General features: G+C 44.0%; 1 protein-coding gene across 5 annotated transcripts in view; it reads right to left on the bottom strand.

Annotated features, from left to right (window-relative positions):
- The window catches only part of LOC136778399 (SAM and SH3 domain-containing protein 1-like), a 211,273-nt gene that overhangs the window by 4,866 nt on the left and 184,090 nt on the right, over positions 1–22,317 (bottom strand). For 3 of the 5 annotated variants that reach the window (XM_066735209.1, XM_066735210.1, XM_066735213.1), the window contains 9 exons: positions 21,808–21,947; positions 7,888–8,049; positions 7,751–7,807; positions 5,119–5,185; positions 4,731–4,896; positions 4,438–4,666; positions 2,290–2,388; positions 903–1,241; positions 408–620 (listed from right to left, as the gene is read on the bottom strand). In XM_066735209.1, the coding sequence (XP_066591306.1) occupies positions 408–620; positions 903–1,241; positions 2,290–2,388; positions 4,438–4,666; positions 4,731–4,896; positions 5,119–5,185; positions 7,751–7,807; positions 7,888–8,049; positions 21,808–21,947 (1,472 nt within the window). The remainder of the gene's footprint in view (positions 1–407; positions 621–902; positions 1,242–2,289; positions 2,389–4,437; positions 4,667–4,730; positions 4,897–5,118; positions 5,186–7,750; positions 7,808–7,887; positions 8,050–21,807; positions 21,948–22,317) is intronic. The other 2 variants (XM_066735211.1, XM_066735212.1) reach the window with 2 other exon arrangements.

The raw sequence follows: 22,317 nt of genomic DNA, 5'->3' as shown, positions 1-22,317 counted from the left end.
CGGTATGGCAACCGAGCAACGTTCTTCGTTTTTCCACGGTGGTTGTGCGTTTATTCCGGCTGCTCGTTTCCTTTTTGTAAGCTTCGACAGTGAATCACGAGCGGGGCTAATCTGCCGGCGAATCAGGTCGAAGTCGACGATAAAGGATACAGGGATGGGGCTGAGGAGGGGAGGGGGGAGGGGGAGAATGGAAGAAGAACGGTGGTCGACCATCGCGCGACTTGTGTGTGCGAGGTGGGAAGAAGCGAGGCTGAGGAAACGAGAGCAAAAGAAAGCTGAGACGTTGGGGAAGGAGAGAGAGAGAGAGAGAGGGTAAAGAAACGTATAAAAGCGAGTCCTGCTTTACATTCGAAGCGATGCAAATGTGAATCAGTTTGTTCGGCCTGCGGCAAGATATTGCTCTCTACCTGAAGATTCATTCTCTGCAAGAGCTCTTGAACGGATCCTGGCTTCTGCCTGTACCTCTGTCCCCACTTGCTACGCTCAGGCTCGCCCCGTCTCGGCACTCTGTCGTTCAGTATCTCGACGTTTATGAACTTGAAGTGGCCTATCCTGTTGTGCACCACACCTTTCCACAGTCCGCTCTTGTTCATCTGCACCACGTCTATCACGTCCCCTTTCTGCAATCAGAGCAATCCTGGGCTTTAACCGTTCTCAACGAATATTCACTTCCTATCGTCTCGCGCTGAAAACCCTCAGAGGCTCTCGAGAAAGAGGGGATAATTAAAATTTGAAATGGTCCTAAACTCTTTGCGAGTGGAGTAAGACGAATCTATATATATATATATATATATACGAATGCATTTAATCCTCCAGGATCGTATTCGTGTGGAAAGAGTGATTTCTCTGCCAGAGAATTAATACCACATACAAATGAATCTTTATACAAACAGAAGACTGACCTTGAACTTGAGGGCGTCCTTGTCGTAGGGACTGGGGATGTAATCGACGAGCGCTCTCGCCCTGCAGAGAACGGGACCGATGCTCGTGGGACTCACTGGTTCCCTGTCCTCGCAGGATATCGAGCTGTGATTGCTTCCTGCGCGGACCAAGGCCTGCGTGCTGGAGCCACTTCCGCTAGGGAGGCTCTCCACCGAACTGGCGCTGCACGGGAAGGCTTCCGAGGACGTTCTGTCCTGACGCAGCCTCGTGATCTTTCTCTGGACGTCGTGCCTGAGGTTCCTCGCTCGCCCGGCGATCCCAGCCCTGCTATCCTCCTCCAATAACGCGCTAGCTTCCGACTAAAATTCAAACGCAATCGTTATAACATCCACCGACCTCTCTGCTCAATCTCCTGTGAAATCGAACCAGACTACATTTTTGTCAGACCCATTTATCACAGGCACACGATCTTATCACGACACTATATATATATAACGACACTGTGCTTCCCCGATCTTCTCAGTCTCGATGCGAGACTCTATTATTTCGCGAAGCCCTTTTTTGCTCTTTTGGTGTGCAGTGCATAAAATATAGTGCGACGATAGCAAAGAAACAAATGCTCCTCTTTCGACCGTTATACCGAATATCAACGATAGACACATGGTAGGTACTCTTGTTATATACGAACGAAATAGACATTTCACAAAACGATCACTCTCAACAATCAGATGCTTTGCGTCCTGGCTCTCATTGTTCCGTGGTAATTTTCAGGTGGGACATTATATATTGTGTGTGTATATATATATAGGTGTTGAAAAGTTGCAAATTTTTAATATCCGATGTGCTTTGTCGTGGCTGGGTAATTTGGGAATTCTGCAAAACGATTGAATTCACGCGAGTCGTATCTCCCTCCACGATTGATCAGGACATGCAAGGACTTTGTAGAGGTCTTCGGGGCTCCTCAAGTATGGAGTCTCCGCGAAGAGGAGAACGTCGACTTGTCGGTGGAATAGACGCACGTGTTGTGAATGTATACACATACAAACGCACATACATACATCTATACATATTTATACACATTTACACATCCGAGGGGGAGGGGGGGGGGGATATGTTGGCTCTGGGTTTGTGAAAATGCTGGGGGGAATTAATACGAGACGAGCCAAGCGGGAGAGGACCGGAACCAATGAGTCTCGAAACGTGCAAGCTTCCTGCTTTTCTCGCCTGGTCTACACACACACACACTGCACATATATACTATTTTCTGCTTTTTTCATTTGATGCTCTATACACACAAACACTGTAAGAGAAGCGTGGGCATGCGGCTTGGACAACATGCAGAAAGGAAAAAGAAAGGTGAGTGTGACGTAACAAAGAGAAAGGAAAGTGAGGATTCATGTCACGTACTGTGTGTACGGCGGCGGAGTGTTGGTTCTCAAGCTCTTCTTGATCCTCGTAGTCGCTGCTCTGGCTTGGCGAAAGTCCCTCCTCACCGCTACTCCGGCTCTAAAACGTTGACACTCGCACTTCTAATCACGCATTTCTCTCTTTGCCACTGATGGGAGCGGCTCTCCTCCGTATAGCACGCGAACAGTGCCAACTAACTGCTCTAATTCTTCTATGTACTATGGTATATATATATATATATATATATATATGTACGCTGTTTACGTTTAATCGCCATTACCATTTTTTCAATTCCATTATAAATTACTGTCTAATCTCTCTCGAGTGTATATGCCAAACCTACGAGTAAAATATTCCGCAGCTAAAGGATACAGCCAACATCGTATCGCAGTGTATGCAGTGGTACCTCATCAGCTTTGTTTATACAACGGAAAGAAATGCGGTTAATAGGATATGACAATTCCATTATCAATTAGTCGTACGTTCCTGGGATTTTCAGGTGAATAAAATAAAATCGCGCATATGTTAATGCATAGAATATTCATACGTGCAAAAAATGGCGATGGTGAGTATGCAGAATTAAAGTTACATAATGGCTGCTCGAGGATTTAAAGTAGTTGCGTGTTACGTGAACGATAAATCGCAGCAGTCAGCGCGTTGTTCCAGATATGTTGGTGAAATATACTTCATTCTCTGTGTCGTTGTATGAGTGTGATATAAAATACTGTCAGTGCTGTATAATATGGTTTCCAAAATAACTGAGGCTACTTTACTATATATATATATATATATATATATATATATATATATATAGTACAATCAAACGAATTATTTACAAAATGTACAGAATTTTCTATTCTCGAAATTCACGTGTATCATGTGGCTGTGTGTGTCGTTCGTAATGACAACAAAAGTCACGGGTATATACATATATAGAAGGATAGAGAGAGAGAGAGAGAGAGAGAGAGAGAGAGAGAGAGAGAGAGAGAGAGAGAGAGAGAGACAAGTGTAAAAAGTGAGGATGTTGCAGTTATGGGAGTTTCTCAATCTCCTGTAGAAGATCGTAACGCGGTGGTTGAAAGATGTAGGAGATATATGGTATATATAGTGATAACCGGTTCGTTAAGCCAACACACCGGAAACCGAGGTAAGAGCGTCTCCCGAGGCGAGCGCAGCGCGATACAAACGTATATACCTAACTGGGTTAGCCTGCACAGGTGTGCGTGCAAGGATAGCACCACCACAGGACGAATCGCATTTGCGAGGTTGCTGATACGAAAACGCTGGAGCAGGTAGTTGGAAAAATCCATATTCATGAGTAAGTGTGAGTGTGTGTGTGTGTGTGTGTGTGTGGAAAATCCAAGGAATCGTGTGTCCCACTCGAAGAGGTTGATAGCTGCTTCGTCCATGTAGCAGCGTGTTATATATATTTTCTGTGTAAATTTGTGTGGATCTGTACATGAAGAGCATCTATTATTACATAAGATTCGGGCAAGTTGGATATATATGCGCACACAGATAGGGGATCTGCTTTCTACATCTATGGACAAATACGTGCATTTCTGGCACGAATGGAACGACACTGTATACACGCTGGTTGCGGAGATCCTTGTGTTTGCGGGTCAGCGTTGATTAGTTCGGGGGTGAATCGGAGTAGTGTTTACGATGACAGTGACCTGGAAGCGCCGTGGCACTCACCGGAACTCGCCTGCTCCTACACTCGGATCCTGCAGTCCACCGACATAGTCGACAGTGCAAACCGAGCGCTCTCATACGCACATCCCCGAATTAAATAAATCACGCAGCGGCGCGTTTCCTCGCGAATGCTCCGATACCCCCGGGAATCATTCTGGAATGTAACGGGGAATCTGCGCGAGTACCGGAAGAGAACGCGGAGGCAAAATTTTACGTTCGGATTCTTCCGGTTAATTTATAGCTTTACCTTATGTCCCAGCTGTGCCGACGCGACGGTTCGCGAAGGCTCTACGTACAGTTTGGGAAATATTTCGGCTAGCACTAAAAATCCATTTGGATCGGATACGGGGGTTGAAAGATTCAGGGAACTACGAGCAGTGTCCCAAACAGCTGGAAAACCTTGGAAGTTTTATATTCTTCATTTTTGGAGCTTTTGGGAGGCGATCGGTTTACCTGGACGTCGCTGCTCGCGTAGTCCCCGCTCTCCCTGGAAGCCCTCGAGTGAGTCAAGGGGATGATGGTGGGTAGATTGTTGTGACCTTCGGGTACGATGAGACCACGCATCGTGGATGCCGTCCCTTTTCTGGAACGATCGCGAGGCAAGCTTATGTCGCCCGCTGTTCGCAGAGATATCACGCCTTCCCCTCTGTTCTCCGGCCTCACGTTTAGCGTGTAACACACCCTGAAGAAGCGTAACGTCGGTCAGTGGGAATTGGTACCTTATTAACTACGCGTTTGATGGTTACCTTCCGTTCTGTATCGTGGCGGTTGGAATCGAACCACCACTCGCGCCCATTAAAAAGTCTTCAGGATCGGATTCGTAAGGAGGCTCGTCGTACCAATGACCTCCGGGACCTGGACCCATACCCACACCTCCGCATCTCGCGTCCTCGTCGTACATGTACGTGTCGTCTGGAAGGTAAATACCGAAACGATAAGCTGGGATTCGTCATCTTTAGAGATGGGATTTATTTTATTCAAAAAGGAGAGAAGTAGACGGGGACCAAACGTTATGTTATACAAGCTCGCGAGAATGGAGAACATTAACAATTAGAATGGACAGTTTCAGGCTAGAGGGAGATGAACTGTCATCAGCTTATACAGAGTCCAGAGTCTATTAGAGCTTGTACTAACCACCAGGGAGTTGGCTTCGTCCGTCTCGACCAAGTTGCATTAAACCTTGTCGGATGTCTCGTAATATCTGTAACAAAGGGATCATAATTTACGGTTATGAATAGACAATCAAACTCGCAACATTCCGCACTATAAAAATACTAGCATCGAGAAATGACACTGGAACTTTTATCGCGATAAAAACACGACGATGCTTCGCTCGCTTGATTTGCGATTCGTCCATTTTTCTTCCAGCTCGAGGAGAACGAATGCTCGATGTACTGTCGGGGTTTTTGATTTAAGACGATAGTTAAATGGCATTGAACAAATGGAGCATCGATTACCGATACCGCAAGAATAACAGTGTACAGTGTCGGAGGGGAGGAGGATGAGAGCGAAGGTGGAGAGTCTTCGGAATGAGATGGTGAGGTGGATGGAGGGGGAGGGGTGGAGGTGACCTCGAAGGTTACCGTAGGTTGTGTGCCGAAGTACAGGGACCGCCAGCCAGCCGAAGTGGTTGAAGGATCAAGTCTCAAGGAACGGGAGGGTTATAGGGGTTGGGAGCGAAACAGACGAAAAGACAAGGAGAAAAAGTGGACCCTCCAGGGAGCCGTAAACCCGTGGAGTAGAGGTGACACTAAAACTTTTACATGGATACCGACCTTTATTTCCATATTGCTCGCAGCCTCAAAGGAAACTTTTTCCTTTTATTTCTTTCTCTCATCCTAAACCCCTTCCCTGTCCCCCTTTCCTCCACAGCCATCCCTGCGGCTAGCGTCGGTAGTTTCGGCCAATTCTGTCGGAACGATCCCGCCTCGCCCCTTAAACTCGCTAAAAGCTAAGCGGTACCACCGAGCCTTTTCACTTTTCCTCCTGCCAATCGTCGCTTCTCGTAATTAAAACTCTCCACTTTTTGCATCATCCAATATCAAATCCTGCCCCTCGTCATTTCCCACTCCCTTATCGCTCTTGACTTACGAATTATTTTACATCCTTATATATATATATATATATATATATATATATATGTATAAATTTGTATCTCGTTTCGCGAAGCTCCCACTGACTCTTCGTTCGTCTCCGTCGAAAAGAATCGGTCCATCGATGCGACTAAAAAATTACACCTATACTCCGTAGTAGCAAAAAGAGTGTATATTTAACAAAAAGACTGTAATAAGTTTTAATTTATTAAGGCTATCTCGTTATTCGAAACGAGCACAAAGTACTTGAGAATATAATTATAAGTCTATACATAATTATACTTTGCGGAAAGTGGATAATATCGAGTTGTGGATGAACGTGACAGAAACGATGAGACATAGGCGACTTTTGTGCGATAAGCCGTAGAAACTTTTTAATGGAGTAATTTTTTAATAAAGCTGCCCGCGTAACATGCTTCTAAGTGTCTTTTTCAAGCAGTTACTTTACCTTCCTTATACTTTCCCCTAAGCTTTTATATCGCAGATAAATTACGGCGATAAACTTTCCTTTCGAAACGCGAAAAATTCAATGATATATTCAAGTATTGTTTGCTGAAATTGACTTGGAGGAGAAATTTAAAAGTTTCGCAAAAATCTCTGGGCGAGCTAGGCTGCGGATATACATAGATAGAGGGTGAAATCGGGCAAATATTTTCCGTGAAAAGTTCATCGTGCGCCGGGATCACGCCACCATTTGTTCCTACATCCTCGTCGTTCTTCCATGGGAAAATACTCTAACATAATTCAGGTTGATCCACAGGTTCGGCGCACGTTGCACTTGGAGGAATCTTCGGTAGCCCTGTAGCCTGCACCTCCCCGTGCAAGTGCGGCCTGGATTTTTTGCGTAAAATTTTTCACGCTCGCTATACTCCTTCGCCGTATTCCTGAATAATGCATAATGCGATCGTTTTACGAGGAGTGCTCGTAAACTATTCACTCTTAAGTTTGCGCTGGATAAGTCGACGTTTAAGGAATCGGGAATTTCGGTAGGCGAGCTGCACTCTTTGCGGCGCGTGTATACGTGGCGAAAGCCGAAATATCCTGGAAACAAGTATGGGGGGGGGGGGGGGGGGGGAGGGTGGCAGTAACAGTTAAGGGTTGAGGCATTCCGCGTATCGCGAGATCGTGCATACGAAATTTACAAGGCATCGGTGCGCGGTACACATTGACGATTATGACGATATCACCTTGATCTGACTACTTTGCATAATAAGAGGTATCGAGTTGGTGAAAGTGCGGAGAGAGGAGGATGGGAACACCGGCCATGCTGGTCTGGATCCCGATGAGATAAGGATGGGGAGAGAGTAGAGTGTTGGTACACACATGCAAATTTTCTCCGTAGCGAGAGAATTCTGTACGGGGGTGATTGTATCGGATAAAATCATTGGCTCTCTCAGGGCCAATATTGGTCGACTGCTTGCAAGAGGTAGCGCGTTGATGATGCCGCGTATACACCGGGGAGTCGCGGAAAAGTGTGCGAGAAACCGTGCGTTGGATTAATCAACCTTCAACCCCCCCCCCCCCCCCCCCCCCCTCTTTGAACGATAAAAACGAGCATTCTTGAAATATTCGAGAAGTATAAACGATAAAACTGTAACCGACTCTAGAAATCAATCAACGGTGTAGGTGTACTATATATATATTGTATATATATAAACGAGAAAAAAACTTACTTCCTCGTGTTCTTTGTGAAACCTTTCCTTCTTCCTGAGGGCTTCCTGAACTTTGAGCTGAAAAAGAATTAAAGAGGAAAGTTGGGTTAAATGAGGAAAATTTAAGCGCGATCGGAGTATAAGAGGATGTTCCTTACCCTGTGTATAGTTTCTTCGAAGCTATTGGATTGTCCACCGTTCATCTGGAAGTATCGCAGTCTATCGTAATCCCTCGGATCGACCATGGAACGAAGAATGGTGTGGCCCATATCCGGTGCAAGACCCAAGCCACTCTGCAATACGCTATCCGGTGTATCCACCTGTAAACGACCAGAGGAGAAGCTCGAATGAGCGAACGTTTGAAGAAATCGTGAGAAGCTTGCGAAAATGCACTATACATGTAGAAGAAAACTCTGCAGAAAATGCTAATTCGTTATCGAAAAGTGACAGGATATAATGTCGAAATTAGCAAAGCGAGGGAGTAGCTGGGCAAAAGCTTGTCATGGGTAATCCGGAAAGTCTAAATGTTCTGGCACCAGACGAGCCGAGACTATTAGCTCGCGGATGCGATTTAATTAAACCAAGCGGTATTTATGTTAAACGGATTAAAAGCGTTTGTTTGCGTTCGCAGGCTGAATTCTCGTTCTCGCTTCAGCGGTGGAAGTGCGCCGGTAGCATCCGCTAAGCTTGAATAATACTAGGAGACAGGCCAGAGAATTTACGTCGCTCTCTGTTTGCAGACGCGATGTTGACTTTTTACTCGAAATCGTAAGACGTAATAACAAAGAAATTTTTTGTTAAGCCACCACCAGGAAGCCCCTCGTCGACTCTCGACGGTGACGGTGAAGGTGACGCTGACGGTGACGATGACGTACGTTTTCCCCGGGAAAGCGACAGAGTGTATAACGAAACCCGCGACGTTGAGAGAATTTTCCAGCGGAAATATATATAAGACGTAGCAAACGCAGGCTTTTTGTTTTCGCCGGGAGTAACGTTCGATTTTGCGAGACTCTCCCAGCGGAGAACAAACGATCGGGAGCGATCCTTGCCGATGTTACGTAAATCACAATAAAGCTGCTAGTCGGTCCTAGGATAAATGGACGCATGGGAGTGTAGATTTCTAGCAGAGGGCTGCTGCGGAGGAGGATTCCTGAGGGTGCTGCTGCAGGGTAGGTGGTTGCGCCTGCAAAAGCTGCGAGTGAGGTAAGAGAGGGGTTGGCGCTGGATGGAAAGGCATATATATTTTTAAGGTTAAGCAGTTAACTGGCCACCTGGGGCAGGTTCTCCTTATAGGATCGCTTTATAACCGCTCTTACTCAGACTTCCTGGCCCAGGAGCCGCCTACTGGTCAATTTATCCTGCCATTGTTACGTCCCCCCCCCCCCCATTCCTCATCTCGCTCCTCGGATGGAAAGATTCAGCCTCGACTTCCCTAACAAACTCAATTAGCTCCTCCAAATCTGTCCGAGAATTTCGACAGGATTTTTCTCGCTATTATTCTTCCCTGTGCATCCCGGGCAATTCTGTATCGTCGCACTCCAGTATCCCGGATGGATAATCTGTCGGGATCTCCTCGCGCTATTTGCTTAAGACTTTGAATAATGGAAAGAGGGGGGGGGGGGGAGGGTTCTGGCGTAGAAATGTGGGCAGAGGAGAAAGAAACGTACAAATCTTATTCGAGGTGGGCGCGAAGGACGTTTATATCCCGTGGCAATGGCGTTGTGGATTCCAGTCACGAGCGTAATCACGGTACTTAAGTAAAGGCTGGGAGGAAGAAAGTCGTGGTTGGCGCGGAAGGAGGTGACAACCACGTAGGATAAGTTACACGTGCATGCAGGTGAGTGGTTCACCGTCGGGCGAGAAACCACTTCTACGCGACTAAAGGTTCAACTTGCTGAGATAGCGAAGCGTCGTCCTGAATACGTGCTGACTAATGGATCTTGCTATTTCAGGATGTGTAATTAAACTCAACATGCTGGCTTTTCCAGTAACGATGGATCCTGTATTCAGCAAATTCTTGAATAATTTCCAAAATTCCTAACGACAATTTCCAGCAAAGAAACTGTCTGATTCATGCTCGTCCTTCTCGTATCGTGCATTCTCTGGATGGATTGTAAAAAACTACATATATATAGAAGTCGTTACTGCGATTGGCAGTAGGAAATAGAGAGTGGCGAGCGGGGAGCAGCGAGGGTAAAATTATACGAGGCTCGATTCAATTACGGTAACAATTTGATGCGAGCTCCTTCTAGAAAGTGTAATGAGTATCTCGTGCCATACCATTGTAGCGGCAAAGTGCTCGAGTCGCGTTTCGGGACGTATGTACATTATTATCGCGCACACCCAGCGAGGGAGATCATTACACGTGATATACGCTAGGAGGGGTTGCGGAGTGCATCGTTCGATGCAAATGCAACTGCATCGCCGGTGCGAGTCGAGAAAAGAGCTATGGCTCTCGTCAAAATGTTTTACTCGCCGTGGAAGGTGTTCGTCATAGGTGCGCCGTACAGAGATCATATTTCATGCAAATTTACCCTTTGGACACGCCCCCAACCCTTCTTCGCCTCTGCAGCTGCTGGCGGTAGTCCTCCTGTATGGAGTAGCTTCGATGCGTCTCTCTATGCACACACACACACACGCTCGTGCACTGACATATTCTCCCGCAATGCAACCTCGACTCCGGAGGAGCCTCCCCTTCCGCAGCGATGATCTAGAAATACTCAAACTCGTAAAACCTCGCAACTTTCCCTCTCCAAACCCTCGATTCTTTCACTCTCCCTCTCTTCTTTCCCGATTATATACGAATCTTCCACGTGGTCGTACATTCTTATTGGTTTCCTCATTTTTTTTACCGCACTTTAAACATTTTTTGCCACGGCTTTCTTCTTTCCTCTCGCAAAGTATGAATTTACACCGTGGAGGAAGTGTAGAAAGTGTAATTAAAACGAATAAATCTTATCAGGAGTTACGTCGATATTACGTAATCTTTGGACCACCGACTTTTTATTCTGACTGCTTTTCAGGAGTTTTTATTTTATACATCGAGTTTTTCTAAATCATAATTATATAAGAATAATTATTCTTCTTCCAGGATCATTACTGGACGATATAATTTAACAATGATATCGCCTCGAGTTTGAATATATAATTAACGAGTTGGTTTTCGAGTAAGGGGGGGGGGGGGATGGCAGAGTTTCAAGTCGGTGGTAAAATGGCGGTAGATGGAATGATCATGGAACAGGGCTGGTTGTATTGAAGCTTAAAGAGTAATGCGGTATATAACGCGGAAACAAAAGCTCGCCCGTGCCAGCGGCGCGAAACATAACGAGATTTCTCGGATCTCGTTCTTCATCCGCATTCTCGAACTCCGATGTTTCTTACTTTCAATTAATTTTGCAAGATGGCAAGACTTTGGACAAGTTTGCACGATATAATGCTGACACGAAGATAAAAGCCAGCAATGATAAAACTTAACTTTCCAGTAGAATGCAAGTCGCGTAGCAATGCTGCCTCTGTCCCCCAAAATCCTTACGAAATTCCCTTCAGGTACACAGTTAAATAGAATTAATTAACTTTGTGTGCCTTTACGTGCGAATAAAGAACCATCGAATGTAACACCTATTAAAATCGACGAGATTTCAATTCGAAGCACCGCGAGTATTAGAATTTTCCGATTGGCCTGGGGAACTCGTGAATCATCGAAAATTTGCGAATCTATTTTTTGAACCGTGATGTAATAATGGACAAGGGAATTGGCGTGGTTTCGAGTTGAGCTTAGGTGGTACCAGGTGCGACTGGTGCTGCTCTAATGATACGTTTAGTTTCGGCTGATGATACGATTAAGTGGGCGTACGTGCTTCGTTAAGAACAAAAGTTAACAGTTGATAAGCTTCGAGAGTTTCCAGGTTAATTCCATCTGTGCTCGAGACAGGCAAGAAAGATCTAAGAAAATTGGTACTGCTGGAAGAGTGTAGTAGGGGACCACTCATGAATAATAGAAATTTCAGAATTTCGGATATGGTGTTGAATGAAAAGGGGAAGCAAGTGGTAATGTGCGAAAGGTGGTAGAAACTATATATATAAGGTCGAGATACATGGGAGAATTATAGAGGGAGTGGAGTGGGTTGGGGAAAGAAAGAAAGAGGAAGGTCGCGAGGGGCGGGGGGGGGGGGAGGCTGTTGAGAAGACACGCAGGTGAAAAGTCTGCAGCCAAGAGGCTGAGATGGCGCAGGAGGAGAGGGGGCTGGAAAGGGGAAAGAAAGGTCTGAAAGAGGCGAAGGAGAGCCCGAGGCTCGCTGATATCTTGTTTAATTAAGCAAAGTCCAAAGCGCGGCTCCTTCCGCTAAGAAAGAAGCCGGCCTATTGTCGGTTTTCAAAGCATCGAGCAGTCACTGTGTTTTCCAACTGGAAGAAAGAGAAGCAACTCCTTCTATCCCCTTAAACTCATCGTCCACCTATGTTGCAATCGATTTTTTTTACCAACCCTATATCACTTTCTCTTTCTTCCTTTTCTCCACCCTGCAACTGTACTATACCTATTTACTTCCGCCGTTTGCACAAGCTGTTTTTCATGATTTATCCCTCATCCCTTTTTCATTTTCATTACATCTCATCGATACCATCTTATTCCTGCCTGTGCAACAGTGGCGAGCCAACGATAAATAACACGGTGCATCCTGCGAAGAGGCTGTCACCTTATCGAGTTGGCCATTGAATAATTTCATTAAATCCTTTTATCTTGATTGGTTCCGCTACTCGCTTCGTTCTCGCCGTCCCGACGTTCCTTGCATTCTTGTTTGCGGCGAGCCACCGACGTTTAAACGTGGCTTTGCAGAGGCCAATATTCTCTAAACGGAGAACATAAGTTTGCGTATACGAAGGGGGAGTTACATGTGGTGGTCGGCAAAAATAAAGTACGATGAGCATTACTGGACAAGTCGGGCGACGTGTTTCGTCCTAATTACGTGCCGCCGTTGCAGCAACAACGCCCCAGGGCACCCGAGCCACGAAAGGCGTGGACACTAACGATCCCGACGCACCGCATACATCCCCCCCCCCCTGCAACTCCTCGCCTAACCCGCGTATCCTTCCTCTCCTCCACGCAACAACGATCTCCAAACTCCGGATTATCCCCCACCAATCCACTCCCACAAATTCCTCCAGCCTCGCGATTCCAACGACCAACGATTCGTTCTTCGCCACTAGAAATTAATGAAGGATCTATCCTGCAATATCGAACCAACGAACGTTTCTCGGTTTGTTCGCGAGGACTTTAAAGGATTGGAGTGGATGGCGCAGCTGTGCTCGCGTCGCCCTGTAGATGATCAGCCGTGGAAACAGCGGGGACCGTGACATTGAGTCGGGGAATGTGTGTTAGGGTCTGTACAATGGAGTCACGAGGGTATGAGGGAGAAGGGGTGTGGACTAAAGAGTCATAAAGATAAGAGAAAGAATGGGGACAGAGACGCGTGGATATAGATGGATAGACGGGGAGGGGGAGAGGGAGTCTGCAGTGTGTGTGTTAGTGGCAGAGAGAGAGAGAGAGAGAGAGAGAGAGAGAAGACGGTGGTGAAGTTGGAAAGGGTGGCAAGAAGAGAGCTGGAGGTAGGAAAAGGGCGGCGAGCTACATCGATCGCACCTGAAACATCCACCTTTCGCTGTCTGGTCCCTCGCTATTCTCTTTTTTTACCCCCGCCTCTTGCCGTCTGACACTGAACGGGGTGGGGGAGTACCGACGGATCCTCTTAGCACCCTCCACCCTTGTCGTCTATGCAACATGCGACACGCATTTGCGTAAGCGTAATCCTCGCAGACTGTACACGCACAGGCAACGCGCTTTTCGAGCGAACCTCCTCGCTTTCTCGATAATCGAATACATTCGCTGCAAAAATGTTCCTCGAAAGCCCGAAAATAATCAAGGAAACCCAAGCGAGAATCGAACGGATAATTTTCCATCGGCGAAGTTCGTTGGATATAAATTCTAACCGGAGTATTTTCCTGGTAATTGAGTCTTCGTTAGTCGAGTAATCGGAGAATTTATTTTTCCGCTTCGTCAAAAAATAGACTCGAATAGTTTGAGAATGTTACACGAGCAGGATTCTCGTATTTAAAAATATCCATCTGTGTGCGAACGTGTGACCGTGGATACGCGATGAAAGGAGCGCGGGGTCGAGAGAGAGAGAGAGAGAGACGCTGAGGTCAGGGAGGAGGAAAGTACTAATAAGGAAGAAGTAGAAATGGACAGGAACGATGAGGGAGTAGAGTAGACGAGACTGAGAGATAAACGAGCTTGCTAGTACGTTTGAAGGAGAACGAACGGTTAACGAGACAAAGATAGATAGGTTTGCAGGGATAGAAATGCAATGGTGAAAAAGAGCTGTGTGATCCAACGTGTAAAATACAAATGAGATATTAGAGGGAAACACACACACACATATATATATAGAAATAAGGATGAGTAACAAAATTGAGATGTTTGAGAAATATAAATTCAAGGATGGCTGAAAGCTGAACATGGTTTAAATGGAGTAGTAGTGGTAGGAGAGGGTGGAGGGAATATGTCGGTGTTTCAGTTTGTGACTCGTCCAATGAATATGAAACAGTCATTAGTGCACCAATCCGGAATCACTTAGGCCATGTCTAGGATGCAATGAAATGCATTGGCCTCGGGCTGCTAGGAAGGATTGGTTTCTGGCTGGCGGGGGTGAAGGGAGAAGCTGGGCAAATTCTATCGAAGCGCGCGTGCTGGCCATGCATCCTGCAGAGTGCAGAGGAGGATATACACAGGCACGAAATGGAAAGCCAGCGTTTCTACCGCCAAGTGCACGCGTACGGATAAGATCTACGCTACGTTCGCGCGTTTGTCGACTTTATTGGCCGGTTGTGGACCACCGATAACGCAAGATTGTATTGCGATCATAAAGTCACATTGCCCTTCGCGATTCTCACCCCCCCTCCCCATTCCCCTCCCCACCATTTCCTCTTCCATCTCTCCCACTGACATAAACCTCTTCCGCCAGGCGGAAATTCCGCGCGGAACGCTCCACGTGCTTCCCCGGTTAAACAATTTTGTTTTACGAGCAAAAATATCGCGCTGGCCGAAAAATGAATCCGCTTGAAAGAAAATGGCGTATTGACCGATTACCATTTTTGTTTCGATTTAATCCGATAGTTGCAACAAATTCCGACCATGCGGCACGATAAGAACTCGCGAGGATTGCAGGCTCCTTATTATTTTTGTATTATTCCCAAGGAAAATAAATGTCCGCGTCGCGAGGGTATTCTGCCAGTCAAACAATTTTATTTTACGATCGAAGAGTGCCACCCCAGGGACGAACAACGACATCGCGGGCTTCATTTCTTAACAATTTTACAATACGACGCGATAAATTTACGTAATCTATATTTTCCAGCTGCGACTTTTCCAAGAAAAGGCGGGAAAATACTGTTTTCGTAATTCGCGTAGAATTATCCAATGAGGAAAACGTGCAATGGAGTTTGGAATTGGAAAATTAATTACTGCGATACAGGTATGAATGTATAGGGCATTATTCAAAGGAAAAATGATGCTGGCATAAAACTGAGAGTAAAGCATTAAAGAAATTGCCAGTAAAATCGCTATGTAATGGGTGGTGCTTTTTTTGTCACGGCTATAAAAGTAGCAATACCGTAAAAAAAAAAAAAAATAGTGTAATACGAGCATGGCCATGAAATATTATGCACGCGTTAATATATTTCATGTGTGAGCTACGCTAGGTGGCTGACGGGTGCTTCCATTTTCAACGTTGAAGGATACAGTGACGTTTACAAGATCGAGAATGTGTACGATATATCTGCCCACTGGTTAAACACTGTCGCTTTACGATCGAGAAACGTCACCCTGGAGAGGATGATCGATTCGGGAAATAGGTTCCGTTCCGTTGTTATTCGCCGCACGTAAATCGAGTTGATCCTACCATGCAAGTATGGCTCTCATAAAGAAATATCGTCAAATTTATATATCATAAAATTTTACAAAATAATCGACCGAAATATACATCGGCCAAATGACGATATGGAAAAATACGTTCGAATTTGCCGAAGACGCGCGCGACTCTCGAATTTTTGCGACTCAAACCTATACACAGTTTTTCATATGCAAAAGCTTTCATTTGCTTCGCGTAAAAGCGCACGAACCTACAATATGTTTTGAGATATATATATATTTTGTAGCAACAGGTACGAGCGTGTGGTTATTACGTATACGTTTGATTGAACAGGAGCATAAATCTAGCAAAAATCAGATAAACGTTGGACGAGGCAGAGGAAGTACACGAAGAGCCAATGGGAAAAGAGCTTGCTTCGTATAATTGTTATATTTTCTTTCATAAATATAATTACAGGATTCCTATCCAGGACTATTTTGCGGCCTTAACTATATATATATATATATATATATATATATACAGAGATATTAATTTTTTAACTCTCTTCAACAACTGCACGTTCCAGAAAAGATTCACTCAAAGATCCGGATATTCCTAGGAAAGAAATTTCAACGAGGAATGGTCCACGTGATATAGTAGTGGTTAGCCCTGGACCCTCGTACATTTGCCAAACTACCCTCGTAAGTTTTTCCTACCACCCCAAAGCAACAATGTCTCTACGTAAAATGCTCTCGATTCCACAATACCAGTCAGAGCAACCAGATGGAGGCTGGCCACTAAAAGGATTTATGCGACCCGGAAAGAATCCAGAATAGATCGTGATATCAAATTCATAGCCAAATGCGAGAAGATCCGCTTCTAATGGTGAGGGAAAAATAAGTTTTTGCTCAAACGTGTTCGATGACAATTATACGCAGTATAGAGGGTTTTCCATAAATAAAAATAAAAAAGAGGGAAAATACGACATTAGACAGTTTTGAGCTTGAGAAATTTAATGGAGTTAGGAGTATGCAAGAATGCTAATGCAAAGGCACATACTTGTGGGATACTGCGAGAGGAATAGTCTTTGTTAAATCCGCTTTTCCATCCAAAGCAAAGTAAATTCCATTCCGCGAAGATGCAGTATCCCCTAAGAGGATTCATCGACGGGGAGATCTAAATGTACAAAGCTTTGGTTGCTGCATCATTCATAACTTGCTATCGCAAATATCTTGACAAAGACCGTTTCCCCGCAATACACGATACGATTATATTCTGCCTGTACAATTATAGTCCATTAATACGTGCATGTATATAGTACACCCCCTAACAACTATCAATAATCCGAGCCCGCAGACCATAGATGTTATGCTGCGAGCGAAGAAACTGCTTCTCGTCTCATAAAGTATTAAAATCCGATTATACTTTCTTAATGAAATTCCTCATAACTTGAAAACAATATTTGGAACTCGAGGAAAAGTTGAATTCGACGCAATAACAATACAAGTTATAAGGTTATAAACTAATAATAGAGAGTAGAAATTAATACCAGTAGATTTTTATTCAACTACCACCTGAAGAAGTACAGCTTATGAGTTATATCCTATCCTCCACTGAAAGTATAAGCTCCTGCTTCATAGAGAGAGAGAGAGAGAGAGAGATGGAGGCAACTAAATAGGACTTTAATAACTTACAGAGTTCTATTCTATGTATGTTATCGTATACTATATTATACTTTGGCAGATGTTCACCCACACAAATTATAATTACATATTATTAGATGTGCGTGCAGAGTTCCACAACTTTACTTCGCGTTAGAGATTGCAGCTATGTAATTAACAATCAGCGGATAATTAGAGAAATTGGGTCAATTGCTACTTTGAACTTAAATCTGTGATATTAGAGAATTGAATTAGTCGAATATCTTATCAGGAACGAATATAGCTTTGGTCTGGATTTAATTGATTTATTTTTGATGCAAAGAGTGTGCATCTATTTATTCAACAGGAGTCTGTGTATTTATATAAATATATATATATATATATATATATATATAGGGGTGCGTTTTGTAGAAAAGAGTCAATGAAAACTTTTAAAAGCTCAAGTAACATTTTTGCGAGACAAAAGTTGGCTCGGTACAAGTGACATTTGCTCTTGGGGGCCAAATTAATCGTATTCTTATTTAAACAAGGTCACCACAGAGCAAAGCCTTTCTAAACGCAATAGCTACGGTCAGAGGGTTAACAGCTAAGTGTATTTCACGCCTCCACCGTCCTTAGTATTAGCATATAAAGCGAGGTGGTTCATCTTGTTTACGTACAGGAACGTTATTCTTTCAAAGAATTTTTTCCCAACCTTTTATTTTCTCCCTGAATAATTATTCTGTTTAGCCTCTTTATTGACGCAATTATCCTCTTAATTATTTCTCTTCCACGCCAATCGCCGTTACACTGAAAATATACAATATTACAAGCTTCTTGATTGGATAGTATAAGAAACTGCAATTTTCGCGTGATAAAAAAGTCCTTAAATGACTGTAATTTCCAGATGGCTAATAAGCTCCAGATGCAGTTTTGATTAGCGAGCTTTGAGAAATTGCATTTGGCCCGTGAGCGGGAAATCCAATTTGCTTTTATTACAAATTACGTAGAATAGTCGCTGCGAGTGTAACTGCAGCAAACCAAGTGTATATATTATTGCAGGTCTTTGAAATTTTTGTACGCCAGGGTTGGGGGACTGCTGCAGGATGGAGAGTGGCCCACTCGGAGATTACTAATGAAGCGCGGACCAAACTGTTTCTTTTTCGCGTCGAGCTACTGCAAGGTTTAAGAGAAACTTCTACAAACGCAAAACTACCGCTTATAGTTACACGATCGAGCTTACGACGACTATATTCCACAGTTACTCGTCCATTTCAGGCAAAAGGTTCATAGAAAGGATTAACTCTGCCTGCCTAACTTTATTCCAAACTATCAGCGTGCGTCCAGCTACGGTATAATGTATTATGCTAAACATTGCCAAAAGTCGTGTTCAATCGAATTATCGAAGTGTCTGCAGGAAATACAAGATTTTTTCATGAGAAGCAAAACCGATGGAACTCGAAGCTGAAGTTTGAGTCGCGGTGGTCGATCTGGACAAGCTCGAAAGGGTGATAAACAGCGGGAAGACGAGTGACGTAGTGTGGTCGAGGTGCTTCGTATAGGAAGCTGACGTTGACAGTGGAGGAAAATTTAGTTGACGACCTTCGGAGGTTTGTCGAGAGCTGGTAGCCTCTATTAAAGCCTGTGGCGAAGTAGGCAGCAGCAGCAGCTTCAGCATCGAGGTTGCCCGTATATATAACTATATATATATAATATATATATATAGCGAAGGTTTCATAGGCTACGGCCAGAGAGTCGCCAAACCACTGGCTCGTGTCGACTTTGGCGTATACATATATATAGGGGAGGGATAGGGGTCAGGTCAGCAGGATGATCAAAGCTGGACGGCATGTCAAATGGATATTCTGCAGGATGTCTAGCTACGTTGCCAACGTTGAAGCGACGCCTGATCAGTTCAACCCCATTCTACTTCCAGCCTCATTCGTGTGGCAACCACGCTCTGCTTTCCTTCTACTTGCACTCACTCAGCACCACTACCCTGTCACTTTTACCTCCTACCTAATTTCATTCCTGATCTATTATGCCTCTTTACGACCATCACTCGTCCAACCCTCGCCACTCGTGCTCCAAAGTCAACCTCTGAAACTCTCCCGTTTCCTACAGCTCCACATTAATTTATACCGAAATGCACAGCCCCACGCAGATTCATAACTATTTTATCCAAACTATCCTTACATCGTTAGGAATTTTTTGCCAATCTCTAAACGCAGTGAAATGCAAATTGGAAGGACTAACTTGGAGAGCTTCAGCTTTGAATCTCATTTGTGGCATAGCGTAATGAAAAAAATATAGATTAAACTTTCATGATTGAACATACTTGAGAGTTTTTGTGGCTCGTTCGAGTCTATTCGCTCTGTTACCTCTCCGATGCACGTGGTTGTATTAATTGGCATAAAATGTCGGTAATTATATAATTTTACTCGAAGCATTTGTAAAAATGTTTAAGGGAAATAATTAATTATTCACACACGAATGCACCAACTTGAATCATAATGAATTATGAAGCTAAATTGTCAGCATTCCATTCTTGGATTTAATGAGATTTGAATTCAAAGCAGAGTGTTTCTAACTTCGATCCTGCTTGAAAGTGCCGCGTCCGAAATTAATTCTGTCCGTAACGGAATGAAAGTGGATAACCATCGGGGAATGCTTTTCTTCATTTTCTCCCAATTGTCTTATTATGCTGATAGTCAGTAATCGTCGTGATCATTGTTAGTTCCAAGTCCCCCAGTTATCTCGTCTAGACTTTACCTGTTGAATTCTGTATTTTTTCGGCGTCTGACTAAAATTGACCGTTGCCACTGAATCTGGAGAAAAAGTAGTCAACTATCGTATATCGACTGGAAATAGAACAAAATAAGAGTAATCGTATATACGAGAATGAAGTAGACGAGTGCAACGATGTTTCAGGAGAGCAATTCCAAATTTAATAAAGATACCAGACTTTCGACAAAATTACCAATTTTTACGAATACTCGGGTTAATTGCAGATTACTCTATCGGCGTTAGATATTGCGCTTGGCACGGCTGAGAGTCCCAAAGGAATTCGCTGTATCTCGTTTCAAAGGGGCAGAGTCGAGCTAATCGATAGACCCTGCATGGATCATGCCACGTTGCGTGCAAATCCCGGGCAATCCCATAATTATGAAACAGCTCATTTTTAAGTAAAAAAAAAAAAAAAAAAATCGTCAAAAGCTCTTCGATATTCACCTATAAACAATAACGAGCTTTCGATCGCAAAAGCCAGAAATCTAGCTGTAATAAAGTATAATATAAAAGCGAGGATCGCAAACGTACGGTTATAACCAGGTATAGTATATAGATTCGTGTTTCATTATCATGCATATTCGAGGAATTTTTTGTAGTCGACAGGTCGGACATAAATGGGATTTGCAATTCCTGACGCTTTGGGAAAATGTATGCCAGTACAGGGTCGTAAATTAAGCGTGATATGTTGGGAGGTGCGAGGAGGAGAGGAATATAGCATCCGAACCGGATCGTATAGTAAGAGCGGTCATTTCTAGCGGAATAGATCCTCCTTCGGAGCGCGCGAATGACGAACAGTTCAAGCATTAACATATATATTGACACGAGGTTCGCAGAGCAATTTGCCGAGCCGGAAGCTGCAATATGCCAGGACAAATGACAGATATCACGTTCCTTCGGTTCGTTGGTAAACCTAGGGGGGGGGGGGGGATTCGAGGGGCTGATGGTCTAAAAATGCAGAATTATGGCGAGTCGAGGGTTTGCGCCAATTCGGAGCGTCTGGATGGGGTTAATAAAAGCCAAGCGGAAGTGATGGCGGTGAAAATTACTGACTAGCGCTCGGCAAAGTGTCTGGTCATTTTGTGCGTTCCCGAGGCTTTCCTATTTAGCCAGACTCTCGCCACGAAATGTTACGCGTCTCGCTATTACCTCAAATGGATGTTCGTATAGTCTTGCCTATATGCAGACTCTTTTCTTCCGCACCGTTCACTCGCTTCCGTCAAACTATAAATAATCGTTGATATACTGAATTAATTAAATAATAGCTGCTTGATTGGTGGCTTTGTTTAGGTCCAGTATATATACGGGGTTTAGCAAAATTCGTTGCAAAAATGGTGATGGAGAATCGTGGGATGATATAGAAATTCTGATCCCTTTAAAAATATATATACGCATGCGATTATCGAGATACACCCTTTATAAAAATAATGAGTGATTTTTTATGCGACCCGACCAATGAACGCCGCAGATGCACGTTCGTTTATTAACGTCAATTTGGTATCGCTATTAAAAGCCTCTTTTAATGCTAACAGCTATTTTTTTTTATGTTCAGAATTTGTAGCAATAAATAGACAAAAAAACCGATATTTATGGAACGCGAACAGCTGTTTTCCCTCGAGACCTACCTTCTTTTTCGGAAATACGATTATTTGATTATTTCAGCGTTTAGTGCAAGCATATAGTGTATCGAAGTTTAAAAACGTGAAATATTGAAAATGATGGAAGTTTTTGATCGGAATTCACGTACCCTTTGTGGAACGCCCATCCTCGTACGACTGTGCCTTGGGGAACCTTGGGTCTGTCCTTGTTTCTCCTTCCTGTGAGTTTTTAGTCCTCTCAGTAGCCTCGAAAACGTGGTCTTCTTCTTACTCGTATTCTGTCCTTGTTCTGTGGAATATTTAATTAATTTCTCCATGAAATTAGTGGCTCTAGAAAAACATTAGCATAAAAGAGTATTTTATGAAGACTCATTTTGCGAGATTAGTAAAAACTTTCATAAATACTTCATTTCAAGATGAATTAAATCGAAAAGTAGTATTTGTTCATGGTTAATTGTTCGAGGACTCTCAGAAGCTTAATGCAGGCTACAATTCTTGGTGGATCGAAGTCACTGAACACATTGGCGTGCACGAGAATTTAATTACAATCGTGGTTTGGGACAAGGTAGTGAATATCGATGGCACACCTCGCACATTGGTTTACAAAGCCCGATGAATCGAACCAGGTGTACACGAGGTATTGTATCACAATGCTGTCT

This window comes from Prorops nasuta, unplaced genomic scaffold (assembly GCF_024137725.1).
Source record: "Prorops nasuta isolate Cenicafe-Biocafe unplaced genomic scaffold, Cenicafe_Pnas_1.2 PNAS00014, whole genome shotgun sequence".
In the NCBI taxonomy this organism is placed as follows: domain Eukaryota; kingdom Metazoa; phylum Arthropoda; class Insecta; order Hymenoptera; family Bethylidae; genus Prorops; species Prorops nasuta.
This window is presented reverse-complemented; position numbering and strand designations above follow the sequence as displayed.